This window comes from Gymnoscopelus braueri, assembly GCF_963280865.1.
Source record: "Gymnoscopelus braueri genome assembly, chromosome: 8".
NCBI classification, from domain to species: Eukaryota; Metazoa; Chordata; class Actinopteri; order Myctophiformes; family Myctophidae; genus Gymnoscopelus; species Gymnoscopelus braueri.
Window position 1 is genome coordinate 20,563,701 of NC_137609.1, and position 19,964 is coordinate 20,583,664.

A 19,964-nucleotide genomic window follows, 5' to 3' on the forward strand; every position below is an offset into this window, starting at 1 on the left:
TTAATGAAGAATTATGTTCTGCATGAATATGTGTTCCATACTTCCATTCAATGTATCCATCATCCTTTTATTATCCACTTTTCCATAAACCCTCTTGCGCGGCTGTAACAACCAATAGGGCATAGCGGCCATTTTGTGGTGCCACATTCATTTTTCCCATAGAGATTTCCGAAAATATTTATACTCCAAGCCATTCAACATATTTTAATATTTCTTTATATAGGCAATTACATACTATATTTAATAAAACATTTTTTTTTGCTGGTTTCAAATATGTTTTTGACACAGAATCAAATGTTTTATGGTCATGATTCACCAGCCTGGATGGCAATCTCTATGGGAAAAAAATAATGGGTTTTCTATCTGTGGAACCACAAAATGGCCGCTTACTGCTATGCCCTATTATTTTCTGAAAGAAAAGGGGCAAGTTATGCTAATAGCATAGAGAAATAAAGAATTATTATTTGTTTTAATTAAGGAATATATTTTGGTAGGTTATTAATTACAATGTATAAGGGAAGCTTATGTCTCATAAAATATTGATAAATTGATATTAATCCACATCCCCAAATGCTGCATGAGCATGTATGAGAGTCTCTTCTTGTTCTAAGGTCAAGCTTCAGAGCTGCATGATATACCCGCATAAACCAAGGTAAAGAACAGAGTGCATGTACAGTACATGACTGCCCATGGCACCAGCTGTTCAGAAACTTTCTTGTACACAATGTTAACCTTTTTCTGAGGGCTACATCCTACGTATGTATTAGCTTGATCTTCATCTTTCATCAAGCATTATGTGCTATTTCTTATTACCCAGTTTTTTTTGCAAATCTTTTCAAAATCCTATGACTGAAGACATTGCGCCCTATAACACTTCTGCCACAGTCAGATTTCAAGCATGACAATTTCCTCATGTTACAACTTACAATCAAAATCTCCTGTGTTACTATTTCATTTACAGTAGCCTACAGCTAGCCTATCTCTTCCAAAAAACACAAAAGGTGCATAAAACTATAGCAGATGGCATGGAAAAAGAGAGAGAAAGAAAATGGGAGGCAACAAACTGCAGTTAAAAGACCTCTGAAGGTCTTATGTCAAAGAAATGTAACTCACGTGCTGTGCTGCACTTCTTTGCCATTCACATACAGTAGCACGTCACGTGGCTGTTACATGTGCATTGTGCATGCATGTTCGTGTATGTTGCCAATTATTAAACAGGTTTCTGCACATTAAAGGGTAAGACCACTTTGGTAGAGGTTTGGTTTGTGTAGTTACCTTGCCATGATGTAACTCCAAAGGTGGGCAAGAAATCAAAAATAATTGCTCCATTGATTAGAAATTGATAATTCAAAATATGACATTGACTTACATTGTACAGTAAAACAGCTCTCAAAGTCACTCTTTTAGCACATAAATGAACCCAAACATAGCTGATTCAGACAATATAGAGCATCACCAAACCCAGTACTGTTTGTTTTTTTAATAAAAATTTGAACTTCCTGTTGATTTTACTATTTGAAGATCTGGATCCGGATCCGCCGATCCAGTCCGGGTTTTCTACTTATTAAAAATGGCAAAATCAACAGGAAGTTGACATTTGTATTTTTAAAAAAAACAGTACTGGGTATGGTGATGTTCTATATTGTCTGAATCAACTTTGTTTGCGTTCGTTTTTGTGCTAAAAGAGTGACTTTGAGAGCAGTTTTACCGTACAATGTAAGTCAATGAGGAGCATATTTTGAATTATCATTTTCTAATCAATGGAGCAATTATTTTTTATTTCTTGCCCACCTTTGGAGTTACATCGTGGCAAGGTAACTACACAACCCAAACCTCTACCAAAGTGGTCTTGCCCTTTAAGGATGAACGCAGCGGCAGCGCTCTTTACATTATCTGGAATGCATCCTTTAGGTCTTACCGGTATCTTATGTAGTTTGAGACCCTTGAGGCAAAGTGTTCACCATCACACACTGCAGCTCATGGCTCTATATCTGACTCGAAACAGTTTATTAATCTCAGCTGTGCATGTTTCTTTTAAAGTGGTTATGCACCCTGAATGCGCACACGCCCAGTTAAGTTTGTAAACGGCCATGTTATGTTAGGGGCGGCCATAGCTGAGTGGTTAGTGAGCCCGCCTCGGGAGCCAGAGGCCCTGGTTGCCTCAGATACGATTCCAGGCCAGGCCAGCAAATGTGTTGATGAAATGAAATTTGTCCCTGAGCAAGACTCTTAAGGGCTTACAGGCCCTCATTGGAAACAAGACCGTAAGGACTTTCATGAACGGTCCTGTTAAAGGAATTATCCTTATCATTAACAACAAACCTGTCTATACTGTACATCCTCCTCTGTGTTGCCCACAGAGAGTGAAAATCCGAGAAGGTAGATGTTAGTATGGAAACTTTATAAATTATATATGTTTAAGATCTGCCATGTCTAGTTTAGGATTGTCCAGTTAATTTGCTTTGAATGTTTATATGATCTAGGTTCGGTAAAGGTCGGTCTGTACCACATGTTGACCCTATGAATACAATCTATACAATGCCACACTGTTCAAACGGTGCCACTGCCACAGAGCGGTCAGATATGCATGGCTGGGCGAAACCAAAAAACTCATGAAAGAGAGAGGTGCATTGTTGGGGTGCACCACCTAACTTTTGGTTTTTCAAATACTTAAAATGTACAAATTCGAGGGTTCTTTATGATATTTTGTGTTCTATAAACAATACACAAATGTGCATATTTTTCAATTCTTAAAAAAAGCCTCTCAGCTCAGCCTAATTGCTTGTACATTTGCTATTTTCCAACATTTTCAAAAAGATGTTTCGAGAATTTTGAATAATTTTGCATTTTTAACACAAATCTTCTCTTCTGGGGGTCCCTGGCACAAAATATTTTCAGATGGGGTTCCGCGGCCAAATATATATACATTTTGGGGTTCTTGTTGACATGAAAAAGTTTGAGAACCACTGGCTTAAGCAGCTTGCTGTGTGTGCAAATAACCGGATACGGAAGGCGGACTCTAGACCGGATCACACTGGATAATTGGGAAAAGAAAGAAGCGGGTACTAAAGGCTGGTGACGGTAGGCTGTGGGTGGTGTAGTAGAATGTACTGTACTGTTCCTCTCGGCATTTTGCGACCAGTCGCGCGCTGCTGTCGGACAGACAGGACAACAACATGGCTGCTGCTACTGCGGGCCGATACTACGGAGAAGGTGGCAGAGCAACTAAAAGACAGAAAACGGAGGACGGGGGGATGACAGCGGTGTGTTATTATTATGTTTTTATAGCTGTCGTATTTAAGTTAATAATTAAGCCAGTCTTTTTTCCCCGTTTTGTTTGTGAATTTAGCTATTTATTGTGATGCTAAACTACAAGGTGGCATGCAGTATGGGTGTGTAATGTTAGCGAGTTAACCAGAGAAGAGCTAAGCTCCTCGTGTTTCATTTGCTGTAATCAAAGCAAGGACACAACTATTGCATTGCACTGGGTAATTGATATCTAAGCTTCTGTTACTTTAGTCGTGGAAATGCATCTCTTTTTTATAATTAAAACGAGTTGCGTTCAAATAGCTTGATTTGCTACACCGGCCGGGGCTAGGTCTGGTAGCTAACCTAGACCTGGTCCACACTGCGTTTAATAGTGGGTTCCCTCTTAAGCGCACTGCTCTGCTCATAGACCGAAAATTCCACTGCCGTGCGAGGTCTCCAACTTTAGTAAAAAAAAAATAAACACCTGTTTCGCTAATCACCGGGAAAGGGCAGTTTTGTGTTGTTGAAAGTCTATTCTCCAGGGTGGAAAGCCTCTCAGCACCCCATCTTCTCTGTATAATACACTTTTTGGGCAGAAGATAAAATATGTCCGCCAGATGGAAATTATTTTATTTACTCCACTGCGCCCTCTACCGATCTGTTCAATATAAATTACCATTGACCAGATCTGTAGAGGGCGCAGTGGAGTAAATAAAATAATTTCCATCTGGCGGATATATGTTGTTTTCTGCCCCTAAAGTGTATTATACAGTGAAGGTGGGGTGCTGAGAGGCTTCCCACTCTGGAGAATAGACTTTCAACAACACAAAACTTCCTTTTCTTCGGTGATTAGCGAAATTTTTGTTTATTTTGACTAAAGTTGGAGACCTCACACGACAGTGGAATTTTCGTCTATGAGCAGAGCCGCGCGCCTGGCAGGGCATTAGAGAGAACTCACTAACGATCTGGACCAGGGCTAGGTTGGGTGCTAACTGCTGCAGCCATCACATTACCCAGGTTAAATTACACGAGTTGGTGCATTTGTTTGTGCTTCATGTGAGGCTGACGTGTTGGTTTGGTTTAAAGGAGGGTTATGATGACCCTCATAAGACGCTCCCCTCCCCCGTGGTGCACATCCGAGGCCTGGTGGACGGCATTATGGAGTCTGACCTGGCGGAGGCCCTGCAGGAGTTTGGAGCCATCAGGTACAACACCACCCATTTCCACTATACCAGGGCCCAGGGGTCTTACACGTTTTTCAGCCCAAGGATCCATTAGCTGAGACAGATAAAGCAGGGACCCCAGCTACATATTGTATAAAATTGTGTTGCAGATTAAACTTTTTCATAGATATTTGGATTCATGCTAATGTGTATTTTCAGATAGTTAAACGTTTAAACCCTGAATATTTAGTCAACTTGACCGTTGGCTCTGAACTTGGTCTGTTCTTTTTCCCAACCAACTCTCCGGAAGTAGCTGATCTACAAGATCACAAAGCCTTGCAGCTTGTAGATGGCTAATGTTCCCCATATACAAAGATTTTGCGGTCCTGCTACTCCATACATGTACAAATTCTAAATAGAAAGTGCTTGCCCTCAAGCCACAGATGTTACCCATCGGGTAACAAGACGTTTTCGGAAATAAATCAACACTGATAATTTTATTGAATATTTCCTATGTATTATACCCCAGTTTAGTTTCCATAGATCTCAATAGCTGTAATCTTAAGAATGACATATATGGTTGTTCATTTAAAAAGATGATCCATTATACTGCTTAGCAATACCCATACAACACCAATGGTTGTTATATCCACCCAACAGCCTCTCCATAGTCCAAACTAACCTCAAAAGTAACTGCCAGTGAGTGGAAAACAGCAGTGGACCTTATTATATCATCTATTCTCTGCTCCTTAAGTATTAGATCATGTGTTCTTTAAGTTAGCAGGTGATCTACTTCTAAGATAGGAGTTAGTGAATGAAGCTGACAGTTTTAATTTAGATGTTGCGCTCAATTACTGTTATTACCTTCAACTGTGTTTACTCATCAAAATGAGTAAACACAGCTAGTAGATTGACTATTGTTTTCATAATGTATTTAAAAAATCTGAAGTTTGTTAAGCGATTGTTATTGTGTGCATGACATGTTGTTTTCTAGCTATGTGGTCATGATGCCCAAGAAGCGTCAGGCCCTGGTGGAGTACGAGGACATGAATGGATCCTGCCAAGCTGTCACCTATGCATCAGAGAACCAGGTCTACATTGCGGGACACCCTGCCTTTATCAATTACTCCACCAGCCAGAAGATCTCCCGGCCAGGAGACCCAGACGACACCCGCAGCGTCAATAACGTGCTGTTGCTAACTATCATGAACCCCATCTATCCCATTACCACGGTAACACAGCCACAAATAAACTACTTAATTTTCTAAAGAAGTGAAAGGTTATTAACCGGTACAAGATTTTTGTGCAGTAAAGCAGTGGTTCTCAACCTTTTCAGGCCGCGACCCAGTGTTTGACTCAGTTCCCACAGATAAATATTGTGTAAATAGCTGATCTACAAGCTTGTAGATCGACTATTTTCAAAAGTTTTGCCTCTTTTTTTTTTTTTACATTTGACCATTTTTATAATGTGTTTATTACTGTTTATTATTGTTTATTACTTTTGATGCAGTAAGTATTTTTTTATTCATTTTTTTTAAGGTATTAAAGGGATAGTTCACCCCCAAAAATATTTTCCCCCTATCGATTAGTCACCCCATGAAGACTTGAATTCATGGATTTTTTTTTGTTTTTGTCGCATTCCTAAGCCAATCATTTGATGACCGGCAGCGATTCCGGTAGGAGAGTCTCCTTTGTGTCTCCTACCGGAACCGCTGCCTACCAGTCCACTGGTCATCACATTTTTGGCTTAGGAATGTGACAAGACAAAAGAATATCCATGAATTCAAGTCTCCATGGGGTGACGAATCGATTGTAATTGTTTGGGTGAACTACCCCTTAAAAAAAGTCTTAAAGGGATAGTTCACTTTAAAAAAAACTTTGGGTAATTTTATTGTCTACTCAGGCTTTTGTGAGCCCCCCAGACTGTTTTTAAGTTGCTTGATTCAGTATTTAGATATTTGATATTCATTTTATCAGACACGCCCCCTTCCTATACAAACCCATTATAACTTCAAACTCTATTTTTAACATGTTAAATTCATCAAAAACACATGTCCTTGGTTCTGGTGACTCACCCTGCCCTCCTAATACGCGAGGGGGCCGTGTTTTTTCGATTAATTTTTTTCATTTATTTGTAATATTTTTTTTTGGAAAATGGAAAAAATTCAATACAATAAAAAAAATAAAATAAAAAAGGAATCGAAAAAACAGCCCCCTCGCGTATTAGGGGAGGGCAGGGTGAGTTAACCTCACTCCGTCAAATGGAAGAAGCTTGCGACACACATTTTGTTTCACAGCGTACTTGCATCTGAGACTCCGGGCGTAGAATCGATGACAGACGGAGTTTCATTTTTTCAAGGTACTAGGCAGGTGATTGGATGATCCCGCCCCTAGCAGCCGCTGATTGGTTCGTATGCGCAGCGGTTCGGGCAGCTTTACTCTGTGAGCAATCCCAGACCCTCCTTCCTGAAACCAAATGCAATGCAATGCATGAGATTTCCGGAGGGAGGGGGTGTTTACCAGGCTAAGGGTGAGTCACCAGAAGCAAGATGGGTGTTTTTGATGAATCAGGGACCCCCCCCCCCCAAATCAGTTTGAGAACCACTGCAGTAGAGATAACGGATAGTTTTGCAACCGGTTAGCCAACATCATTGTCTGGTTAGTTAATGTCTAGTAGCCTAAGGGCTGGAATAAAGTTATGAACTTATGACCCACATACCTAAAACAAAATGAAACATGTATGTGTACACAAAATGAACATTTATCAGAATGGTAGCTATTTATTGTCTTTGCCTTATGTGGATATGTAAGCCATTGCTCAAAAGAGCAAATTTCATACTTGGAATACGTTGTGACCATTTTGTTTGCAAATGTGTCCAAAATGTAATATGTGCAACCTCAAAAGATAATTTGGGAGCATTTGTGCGAGTGCAAATAATTGTTATGGTGTGACCAAAATGGGACGTTGAGTGAACCAAAACGAGCGCGCCTCTTCCCCTCCGATTTGGAGTTACTCTATGACACCACAGGTGTCATAAACTATGACAGGTGTCATAAACTCTATGACACAGTGTCATTGAGTTTGTCGCCACAGGGCTGAGATGTCCCTAGGTGTTGCTACGTGGACATTCCGGACATTCCAGCGCTCCTTGATGCGATCTCACCATGTGTCAGAAAGTACATTTTCAAGTTGAGAAACGAGACTGTGTGTGTGTGGCTAACTATAACAACTGTAAACAACAAAAAGGCTTGCACACTGTAAAATTATTTAACATTGAGGCTCTTTGGATGCAAACATTTTAATTTACTTAAAGTGCAAAAAGTGACACAGAGAGTGGACGTTCTGGCCCTCAGACAGACCATCATCAACATGATTTGTTTATGGAATTGTAATGCTGGCCTCTCGCACTTGTCTTCGGTCCTAGTAAGTCTTGAGTTTAGAGCGCAAACTTCTCTACCTCTTTAACTATAACTCAACGGGACAAATATCTCGTTCACAGGGGATGAATACCCTTGTTGAATGTCCCCATGTGATTTGACCAGAATTGATTGATTGACTATGCAATTTCTATATGCTTCAACAGGATGTTCTCTACACCATCTGCAACAACTGTGGCCCTGTGCAAAGGATTGTCATCTTTAGGAAGAATGGGGTTCAGTCCATGGTGGAATATCCTTTGCAGAGTACAGCATCATAATCCATTTACAGCTTTCTTGCCTTTCCAGATGAACTTGGTGTTCAAAAAGTGTTCCTTGCAAAAATATTTATTTTCTTATGAATGTGATGTTCAAGAACTGTTATCTTTTTCTCTCGTGCTGAGACAAAAGGATAATAACGTTAACGAACTCATTCTGAATGTACAAATATCCCCATACAGCCGCCATTTTCTATTTGTGCATGTTGTATCTCTGATGCACAATATTTGCTGTTGGTCTGTTTCAGTCATTGGAAGTCTCCTAAGCAGAGCCTTATTTGACTTGTCAGTTCTGACCATGTAATTAGCACAATCCTTGACCTACTGTTGCCACATTTGACTCGGTCCAAAGTGCCCAGAGGGCCAAAGCCTCTCTAAATGGGGCTGACATCTACTCTGGCTGTTGCACACTGAAGATTGAATACGCCAAGGTGAGGTAGCGCCTAAAGCCACCAGGCCCGTCTTGCTTACTAAAGAAAGATTACATACTGTTGCTGTCGGGTAGAAACTTTGCATCTTGTTTTTTGTTGTTGATGTAAATGAATACTACATACTAACAGCGTCACACAGAAGTAGCAACGATTGTCAATCTACAAGATCTGCTTTTAAAAGTGAATAGTGGTTTGGGCGCTCGGGTGGCGCAGTGGTAAAGTAGCTGACCACCACGCGGAGTCTTGGGTTTCGAGTCCACCGTGGTGCATCTGGCTTTGTCGAGCTTCTTTGCGAACACAATTGGCCCGTGTTCAGGGGAGGGAACTCTGGCATAACTATTCAATCAATTGGCATAACTTGGGGAGAAAAAAGGGGGTCGAATTTAAGCAAAACAAAAGTGAAGGTGGTTTACGTGTTTCTGTGGGTTTTAGAAATATTGAATCAATGAAGTATTATCAAGGGCTTGTGACTAAATAACTACATGGGATCCATTGGAACACTGGTTATTTTTTCCATTTCTTGAGAAGTAACCATTTTGAACATAAACAGTTTCCACCCGACAGCGAACGATATTCATAAGGTATGTAGTCCTCATTGTTGTATGTTGTTCCTCTCTTCTCCACAGCCAGCACGCCTCAATGTGTTCAAGAATGACCAAGACACATGGGACTACACTAACCCCAACCTGAGCGGCAATGGTAATATACAGTCTTTACCCCTTCCCCTCCACTTTTTTTCTTCCTCCTCTCCTCTCATGCCACAATACGGGATGGCTAGGGTCTCCTGCCTCCTGGGGTGTTGCTTTTGAACACTACTGAATGATTCCTTTGAACCATTCATCACCATGTGAATTTGTGCTGGTGTTCAGTGGCAGCACTCCAGTGATGCCTTTACTCTCTTCATGCATTATTTCTCTTGCCACAAAGTAAGGGCACGAGGAGCAACCTCACAGGCAGCCGATTTTTATTTTATTTTATGCAAGGTCATGCATGTTAAGTTTTCAACTTTGCACCTGCCACCTGCCACAGTAGCACATGCAGTCTCACAATCCTTCACGTAATACCCCACAGTCCTTGTAGAGCATGCCGTTGCACACCCTCACATTCCTCCATAATTGAATACACTCCAGAGAGTATCACTGTTTGGTATCGTCTTTCAAATGCACAACATATTGGAGATTTCCTCATGTTTATACTTACTGTAGTTCCTGTCGATCACCACAGGGCAGTTTGCGGTCAGTGGTGTATAGACACACACACACACACACAAAATGGAAGCACCTTTGACTTTGAAATGTACTTGTCTCTATATAAACAGCAATGTTTTTAGGCCTACCAATCAAATGTAGAGCTGAAATACGCTATATGAGATTTAATGCTGGCTGATGTTTTCATTAAAACATTTTAATTGTCATGGAAACACAATCTTGATTGCTGAAACAGTAGTTCATATATGTACCAAATGGACCAATGCACTTACTCTACAATAAAAGTACTGCTATAGTTTCAACATGCAAGTTGATGCTAGTTTCAGCTAGGGATGTGACATTAAAACTATCCCCCGGTCCATTGAGTTCAATAGCTAGATGGCGCCATCTTGTGAGGTTTTCAGCTATTACTTTCAATGGTTGTGACGTCATGTTCCCTTTCTATATAGGAATTTACTTTTGCACTATAAGAATTTACTTCCATTCCCTCAAGTTGCTGCTGCTGGCATCTTGTGAGTGTGATGTGGGATGATTTTTACCCAACGAGATGAAGAAATAGTGCAGTGCAGAATAAAGTTTGTATATCTTATGTCCAGGGTTAGGTGACGTTAAATCATGCAATGTGACCCGTTGATCTTGAGATGCTGTTTTTGGCGAGCAACACCGTAAATCACACGTAAATCAGGCTTTATGGATTTAGTGTTGCATATGACTGTCAAAACGTGGTAGAGAACTGTGCAACACGTATGAGTTATGGTAGTGTTAATACTGTACTTGATGACCCATGAAGACGTCACACCAATGTCCAATGACCTCACAAGAAGGAGAGAGTTGGGTAGAAAATAACACCTCCTTCTCGTATTTAAACTAGTCTTCAATGTGCAGATAGTTCAGACAGATCAAACTCATAACTAAAACATTGGGGGGTTATAGTGAACATCTGCAGCCCTATGCAGTCAGGGAGGACATGGGATTTCCGTTTAATTGAAGTGAGCAGCAACGTGTCCTCCTGCTGACGTTGAATTGTCTTTTTTTTATTATTACTTAATTTACTTAATTATTAATGCCCCAATTAATCAAATTGCCAAACTTGGTCACATCCCTAGTTTCAGCATGCTTGCATAATAGGGGGGTAATATATATAAATAAATAAAAAGTATAACCTAAACTATCCCTTATATCAATGCATTCTAACAGCCCCTAATTACAGATACATCGCCAGGCACTTGTCACATTGTGATGAAAGAGGACTTGCACTGTCACTGTTTAATCAAAGTACTGGTATGATACTTGCTTGCTCATTAAGCTAGTGACCTTTCTTCATAATGTGCAAAAAGTCTGAAACTGTACTGAAATTCAAAAACATACAAAATGAAAAGCGCCGATAACATTGGTGTGGTAGCTTTCAGCTAACCCACTAATTAAATATTTAGAGAAGGTCCTGTGTTTTGTTAGTGCGTTGAATTTTTGTTTTTCTGGCACACATGTAATTGTTCTATTTCCTTTATCTCAGTTCTAGCCCCTTTGTAAATTTCATTTCTACTCTCGTACACACACACCATGGCCACTATATATATATATATATATATATATATATATATACACACACATATACACACACCACAGGATTCATGCAGGTGTGTAAACATCAGACCCTCTTCAAGAGGTATTTGTCAGTTTTCGGCTGCCTTACGAGAAAGAGGTACTCCTTGTGTCCTCACTGTGCACACTCATACAGGGCTCACCTCAACTCCTACAGCTAGTACAGCAACCACAGCCACAAATATTCTGTATACATCGGACACAGTGGGGCAACAGACACTGGAATCACACAACCTCAACTATCAGTACCTCCTTATCCCAACTCCACCATCACCCCTACCACCACCTGACATGGGAATCCATTTTACTGTGTGTGTGTGGTGGACAGTAGCCACCACGTTTGATCACGGTGAGGGACAGAAATACTCCATGGCCACGTGAACAGACACCCCGCATATCCACCACAGGCTCATCTGATAGATTGATAACCATCCGTCATCCTCTTACAAGTACAGCACATGCCATCGCCACCAGAGCTCTGAAGACTCCCCTTTTTGTTTTTTTTACTAAACACATTATGTGTGGTGAGGGCAGGAGTCAGGTGTGTGGGCGTTTAAGGCCACACCTTCCCCAGCCCTTTTTGGATCTGACCGCCATACACAACCACAGGACGCAACAGAGGAATTTTCAGACACACATCGTCACACGGAGACAGATGACACCACATAACTGAGGCAGTAAACAAAAACAGAGGCCACTCGTTTTCTCAGACGTTCAGATGCTCATCTCTTGACTTGGGTGTATGGGCTTCCTTTGCTATCACTCTCCCTTCCTGTGCTGAACACATGACAAAACACCTGAGCTGAATATCCACGGCAACACACAGAGCCGAAATCTCCATGACATCACACCACCATTGCAGATATTCCAGATGACTTAATGACTACAAGCACTAGACGCCTTTTCAGTTTCCCAGTGGCTGGCGGCTATTATACAAAACAAAAGCGAGCATCACGCGTGTCGCCATTTTCACACGAGGAGAGCAACCACAGGGGGGCCTATGAAGACACAAGCATCAAACACCCATCAAGCATACAAGCACAGATGCAAACAAATCTTCTCCCAATGCTTTCTCTGCATTTCAGGACTCTGGTACTCTATTCCCCCTCCCCTCTACCCCCATCCCCCCTCCTCTTCTCTCTGTGCTGTTCTTGTGTTGTTTCTACGTTGTTTTTTTTCCTCCCCACTTTATCAACTGGCCCATAGTGATGCCTTTAACGCCTCCCGTGTGATGCAGGTTTGGCTCAGTGTGTCTGTGGGCAGGCAGACACCCCAGTCTCAAACGGTGCAAATACCCTGCTTTGCGGTCAGAACACCGTAAGCTGGACGTGAGCCTATTGTTGCAACTGTACAAAAAAAAAAAAAACCCAAAGCAACCAGCAAGTCGGAACCAAGCTTGGATGTGTGGATGTACTTACTCTGGTGGGAAAGGAAGGAAGGAGGAAACGAGGAAGATTGAGTTGAGGCCAGAGTCACAAGGTTGGCGGGCAGCATCCTTGCAGAAGAGCGCCCCCTACCTGCCCACTGTGTCCACTGTGCTCCGTGTGGTGGTGCTGTAAGTACATGTAAAGACATGGCTGAATAGTATGACCTGATTGGTTGGGAATGAATGTACATGTATAAAAGTGTCAAACCATTGTGTAAACAATATACCTTTGAAAAGTTTTGATAATGAAGCCAGGTCTGGAATTCTTTAAACCTCATCATTGATATTGCGTTTACCTGTGACAGATTGGCTTCAGATTTTGAGGCAAACCTGATTAAATTAGTGTTAATAGAGAATTTATAATGAATCATTTTGAGAAATTGAAGAAAAAAGAAACTCAACAAAAACAATAGTAAAGCTGTTAAGTTCTTTACTCTTATTTTCAGACCTGGATTTTATTTAATTGTCACTTTATTTTTAAGGAGTATATCTCAGGTTATCACAGTGAGCTGTGATGCCTGAAAGTTAGATTTATGATTTAATGAACTTTTGAAATTTGGTTTTATATCCACTTCTCAAAGGTACAATTAACCCAATATTGACGTGGTAGTTTTTGTTGAACCAGGACACTACCATTAGCAACTTCTTTGGAGACTCCCAGGTATTAGAAATCCAGTTTGTCTATACTTAACCCACTTTTGGAGAGTTTCTTCTTTTTTTTTAATGTATTTTTTAAATTGACATACTGTTGGAATATTTCAACTCTTGCTTTTCTATAAGTAGCTGCTTCATTTGGAGTTCTGCTTGATACTGTAGATTGCAGGTATCTGTATTAATTTTAAATGAATACAGACTGATGCAATCTATCTGATTTATAAAGGGCCACTCGCAAAGGTTTTGAAAACGATAATGTACTTGCGCTCTGTGAAATGCAGGCAGTGAATAGGCTCAGTATGCAATGTATTGACAGATAACCGTCCATCAGCTGTTAGTTTCCTTGGTCCCACTATGTTGGCTACTACCAACATAATTGTGGAAACAAATCAAATATATATAAATGTATATAAAAAGCCTACGTGCAATGTGGGTTAATTTTCCTTTTCGGATTGTCAACTATAGTCTCCTTTGTTAAATAAAAACATGCCTAACTGTTTTCAGGTGGTACATAATAAGTGTCCATGCTGATTCTGTACAATCTTATAGATATACTTTTGTTGCAACATGTAATTATCTAGGTGTTAAAGGTAGAGGTGTACCGATACCATTTTGTCCTTCCCGATAGCGATGCCGATACCCATAACTTGCATATCGGTCGATACCGAGTACCGATCCCATACCAGTGTGTAGTTTAAACTAATCTAGGGCAGTGGTTCAAAGTGGGGTCTGGGAACCCTCAGCGTTCCTTGAGGGGGTTATAAATGGACCCTTACAGGTGTGTAACGCTTGAGAGTGCACAAATGGAACCACATGGTTCCATTTGTACACTCTTATGGGGGTCCTTGAAATTAAAAGGTTTGAGAACCACTGATTTAGGAATAAATACAAATTCCATTAATAATTAATGTGCAGCATTACAATGTAAATAGTACAAGAGTATAAAACGGTCGTGCAACATCAACTGAAGCAATCAAAATATTACTGTAAATGAAATATGTGATAAATTACGTGGTATCGGAATGGCATAGACTGGCATACTCACCGATACCGATGCCAGAATTTTAGGCAGTATCGGCAGCTTTTCCGATACTGGTGTCGGTATCGGAACAACTCTAGTTAAAGGAATGCATTGATGCATACTATCGCCAACATAAGGAATGCATTGATGCATACTATCGCCAACATGTGTGGTCTTTTCTATGTTAATTTTGGACTTGATGTGTGTACCTGTACAGATGCTGACGGTGAAGGCAATTGGAACAATTCACAAGGTGTGTGTGTGTGTGTGTGTTTGCCTTGGAATAACGGATGTGGGAGGTTATACTATGAAATATGTTCTTAACCCATTAAGACCTGAGGCTGGTTCTACAAATGCCTTCTAAATCGGTAGTTCTCACACTTTCTAGATGTTTTCAAAAATGTTTCAAAAAATAGCAGATCTACAAGCTCACAGTGCGGCACAAAGTGACGCACTGTGAGCTTGTAGATCTGCTATTTTTGAATAGCCAACGTATAAAATCAAAACAATTACGCAGATGCTTTCCCGGTTTTAAGGGGTTAATCTATCTTACAAAAACTGTATATACAAAAGAATCTCCATTATGTTCATCTCCTACATAAAAAAATAAGCAAGCCTGCAGACCTTGGCACTGAATATCTTACCCTTCTCTTGCATGTCAGTCACAACCTTGTCCCATAGCTTAAAGTGACCCGTGTACCTTGAGTTACCCATTTGGCACTTGTGAGTGCGGAGTGGCAGTTTTTGTTCTCTTATGCTTTTAGATCCCAATGCCAATCCCAACAAGCGGCAGAGGCAGCCTGCTCTTTTGGGAGACCACCCACCAGATTACGGTATGTCTCTAGAATGTATAACTTTTTAAATGTCATCATAATAGATTAAATTTCAGCACTTTGTTTACGTATGCCTACCATAATTGTCTTTAATTAGGTGGCCCTCAGGGAGGCTATCACAACTATAATGACGAGAGCTATGGGCCACCTCCACCCCATCGAATGGGACCTCCTATGGGTGGGCGTGGTGGACGTGGTGGCGGCGGCCAGCGCTACGGTGGGGGGGGTGGTGGTGGCGGCGGCGGTGGTGGTGGTGGTGGTGGTGGCCCTGGAGGATACGGGCCACCTCCCCCTGAATATGGCCCCCATGCCGACTCCCCGGTCCTCATGGTGTATGGACTTGAGCCTGCCAAGATCAATGCTGACCGGGTGTTCAATGTCTTCTGTCTCTTTGGCAATGTTGAGAGGGTGAGTTCAAAGTGGTCATCCACTGTTAACACAAAACTGCCCACCGTCAACGAGACTTGCATGGTCCTGTTTGGACAGAGTTTTGGACAGAGGTTTTTGTAACAGTTTTTTTCTTTATTCTTTGTTCAGGTCAAGTTCATGAAGAGTAAGCCTGGGGCAGCCATGGTGGAGATGGGGGACTGTTACTCTGTGGACAGAGCGATCACACACCTCAACAACAACTTCCTCTTTGGACAGAAACTCAATGTTTGGTAAGCCATAACTGCTCGTGCAAGTTTTGCAAAATGACATCCATGGGCTTGCGTCGTTTTTCGAATTGATTATTTTAATTACGTTTAAGGCTCAAAATGGTCTTGCTCCTCATTACATCTCTTGCCCCCATATGTATCTCCCTGGTAGCCTGGCATTGGTCAGAATGATAACGTGGATTCACTCTCACGTTCCTCCCCGGTATCAGTCTGGACTTCGGCCCATAGGGAGCGAGTGTGAGAAATCAGAAAATGATTTTGATGCTTTTCACTGTTGTACGGACAGCAGTTGAAACGCAGTCACTGATTGGCCCGATCATTTTCTGATTTTTCATATTCACTCCCTATGGGCCGAAGTCCAGACTGATACCGGGGAGGAACGTGAGAGTGAATCCACGTTATCAGTCTGGCCAATGCCAGGCTACCTCCCTGGGGCCTGAGGTCGTCAGGCCAGGCACTTTTAAAGGTCCCTAAATCACGCCTTGTAACTAAGGGTGATCGAGCCTTCGCCGTCCAAGCTCCTAGACTCTGGAATGCTCTACCTGAGACAATTCGCCTCACTGATTCTATCTTTTAAATCACTCTTATAAAACATGTGTTCCAGAAAACATTCCTGTAAATAACCTTTTCTTTGTTTCATTATCTTTTGCTCGTATCTTTTGCTCGTGGTTATTTCTTGTTTCATTTGTATTTGCTCATTTTATTTATTTATTTTATTTGTGCAGCACTTGTGTTTAAAAAAGTGCTGTATAAATAAAGTTATTATTATCTGCCCTGTAAACTTATGTGTGCATTTGTGCTAGCAAGATACTGCATATAATATACACTGTCCGTGTCTGGCTGTAGTGTGTCCAAGCAGCAGGCCATCATGCCAGGGCAGTGCTATGAGCTGGAGGACGGCAGTAGCAGCTTCAAGGATTTCCATGGTTCCCGAAACAACCGCTTCACTTCCCCAGAGCAAGCAGCAAAGAACCGAATCCAGCATCCTAGCAATGTCCTACACTTCTTCAATGGACAACCTGACATCTCTGAAGAGATCTTCAATCAGGTAAGAATAACAAAGGTCACCTTCTGACTGGTTATTTTTGTTGTTGATGATCTCTAGTGTCTGTATGCAGTCAGTCATTCTCAGAAAACAACTCTCTTCTTTCAGGTCTGTGATGAGCTGGGAATTAAGCCCCCCTCCAGCGTCAAACTTTTCACAGGAAAAAGTAAGTGACATTACACGTTGACCCAATTCACACATTCTGTTCAGCTACATTCCTGCAGTCATTATTTTGTAACCAAGTAAGGGTGGATCTTTGAAGTGACCTATTGATAGTTTAATACACATGGACCCATTTATTTAAGGGGAGATTTTTTTTCAGCATATGGAACTTGGTGTATTCACTCAGTAAAACAAGTTTGGCTTGTATGCCTTACCACTAGGTACATTACACACAAGGTTGTGAAAGATGTTTAATTTTCTTGTAGTTTGTCATTATTTTCTCTAGACATGGACAGTCACATTGTGAGACTGCTTGTGTGTTGAGCACTCGTGAATTAGGAGCAGGTATTGTTGTACTACTTAATCCACACATTTTTGACTGATGCAGCCAATCTCACAGCTTCTTCTACCGCGGTAGGTGAACGGAGCTCATCTGGCTTACTGGAGTGGGAATCAATCAATGATGCAATGGAAGGCCTGGCCCTGATGAACCACACCCAGATGAAAAACCCTAGTAAGTCTTCAGCATGCTGCATTTTAAAGTGGTGGTTCTCAAACATTTTCATGTCAAGGACCCGATATGTATTTGTCCGGGGACCCCCATCTGAAATGTTTTGTGCCAGGGACCCACAGAAGAGAAGAGATTTTATGTAAAAAATAAGGGAAGAAAGAGAATCCAAAATTGCAGCACTAAGTAACACGCTGTGAGCTTGTATATCTATTTTTGAATAGCCAATGTATAAAACATGGATAAAGTGGTTAAAATAAAAAAATAAAGTGATTCTGTATTAATACATTTTGCTAAGGACACCGGACCACACTGAGAACCACTGTTTTAATTGACATAACAGTCAAACAAATAAGTCATAATTGGTCTTAAAGTAAATTTTCTTAATATTTTAATTGTACAAAAAAGTTAAGAAAACAAAATGATGAACAAGTCAATATAACGATCTGCAAAGAGTGGTGGTGTTTTTGTTTATAATTTTTTATTTTCTTTTTTCCGTTTAGGTGGGCCTTATCCTTACACTCTGAAGTTGTGTTACTCAACTGCACACCATGCCAACTAAATGCTATACTCCACTTATTTGTAATGTTTTGTGTTCTTGCATAGTGTATGTTGCTGTTATGTTGTCCCTTCCATATAAAACATTGAATTGGTATTCACAAAATGTAGGTAATTGATGTGCTTTAGAGACCATTTTACATTAACTTATATAGATTTTGTATGATTATATTTAGTTTGATTCTTTAATCAGATGTTTTTGTTTATTACATTACATTATTAGCTCTTGCTATAACATTGCCTCCGTTATTCTGAAACAAACTAAATTACATGTAAAATCTGCGTGTTTTTTTTTTTTAATAAAGTAACTGGTAACCTTTTGATTTCGATATTTTTATGTAATTACAGTGGTGGTGTTCTTTTTCACTAGCCAAGAAATTGGCCATTTCTGAAGCAAATAGATGATGATTAGCCAGTTATTAAATAAGAGAAACTATAACGCTGTCATTACACTTTTGACATTTCCCACTTCTGTACTTGGTGGGCTTGAAAACAGAACCATGGTATGGTATGAAGACAAAGACGTTTCCACAGAGAATGTACGACGGACACCTCAACATCTTGATGTACTGGGGTGAAGTGTACACTAGGATGGGGTATGAACGTATAGCCCAATTTATACTTAGTCGTAAGACTATCATGCACCAAAAATAGCCGATCTACAAGCTCACAATGAGTTTGTAGATCTGCTATTTTTTAGCGTGCGACACCATCGTACGACAGCATAAATTGAGCATTATGCATCACAATATGGACTAATTGTGCAAGTATTTTGTCTGCTGAAAAAATGTGTCCAGCAGGTATGGTGTAGGAGGCAAACAGTTTGCCATGGGGAGTTATACATATTGTAACGGGAAAGCATGTATCCAACAGTGGTGGACAGTAACAAAGTACATTACTTGAGTACTGTAATTAAGTGATTTCCTGTACATATGTATTTTGGATACTTAACTCCGCTACATTTCAAAGACAAATATTGTACCTTGTCTCTACATTTCTAGGAAGAGAGAACCCACATGAATTAACAACCACTCAAGCCCCTTTTCAAATGTTGTGAGAATAGCAGACAAGCTTACAGCATGTTTCATTGTGATGTGCTGTGAGGTTGTAGATCTGCTATTTTCACTTGATTGTTTTTCTTTTCTGTAAAATCTTTGAATTTTGAAAAATCATAGAAGAAATTTGTAATTTGTACTGAATACTTGTAGTTGAGTAATATTTGACCAGTATCTGACTCAAGCAGGCTATTGGGGTTGAGTGCTTTGTCCAGTGAAAAGTTAATCATGGAAGTCAAAGAACGAAACCAAAGAACATGATTTTTGGGCAGGATCTCTTATCAACAAGAGTGCAATGATGAATGCTCATTCAATGTCATGCTTGCACCTCATGGTACACCAACAACAATAAAGTTGATTCTCTGAACATCTCAACGTCAAGAAAAGCAAAACTGCAGACCTCAAAACAAACTCATTCTAGGCCTCTCCCACAGCTCACTTTGCTAGTCTGGGTTGGCTCAAGGTAAAACACAGAGTGCAACATTTCTCAATGGGCCTTGTCTTTGAGATACTCAGAGGATCAGTGCCCAGATACCTACCAAGCTACTTCTCTAAAGTGACTGATGCTCATCATGGGCATGACACCAGAAGGAGATCATTTGACCTTGTTCCACCCAAATTCGCCTCAAACTTTTGTAAAAAATGCATTCTACTATGCTGCCACCAAAATGTGGAATGACCTACCTACCAAAAGACAT

At 40.7% G+C, this 19,964-nt stretch overlaps 1 protein-coding gene across 3 annotated transcripts; it reads left to right on the forward strand.

Moving 5' to 3' along the window:
- The first annotated feature begins 3,074 nt into the window (after window positions 1-3,074).
- LOC308091195 (heterogeneous nuclear ribonucleoprotein L-like) lies at window positions 3,075-18,532 on the forward strand. 3 transcript variants are annotated; one of them, XM_080436628.1, is made up of 14 exons: window positions 3,075-3,263; window positions 4,336-4,454; window positions 5,407-5,644; window positions 7,997-8,082; window positions 8,442-8,538; window positions 9,165-9,237; window positions 14,667-14,702; window positions 15,214-15,282; window positions 15,380-15,690; window positions 15,820-15,941; window positions 16,785-16,986; window positions 17,092-17,149; window positions 17,534-17,659; window positions 18,157-18,532. In XM_080436628.1, exons 1-14 carry the CDS (start codon window positions 3,177-3,179, stop codon window positions 18,213-18,215), a joined length of 1,683 nt encoding a protein of 560 aa, XP_080292754.1. In that variant the 5' UTR covers window positions 3,075-3,176; the 3' UTR covers window positions 18,216-18,532. The 3 variants fall into 3 exon arrangements, with proteins under 3 accessions (XP_080292754.1, XP_080292756.1, XP_080292755.1); XM_080436630.1 differs by having other exon boundaries at window positions 3,076-3,263; window positions 17,564-17,659; XM_080436629.1 differs by having other exon boundaries at window positions 3,078-3,263; window positions 17,546-17,659.
- The last annotated feature ends 1,432 nt before the right edge of the window (window positions 18,533-19,964 follow it).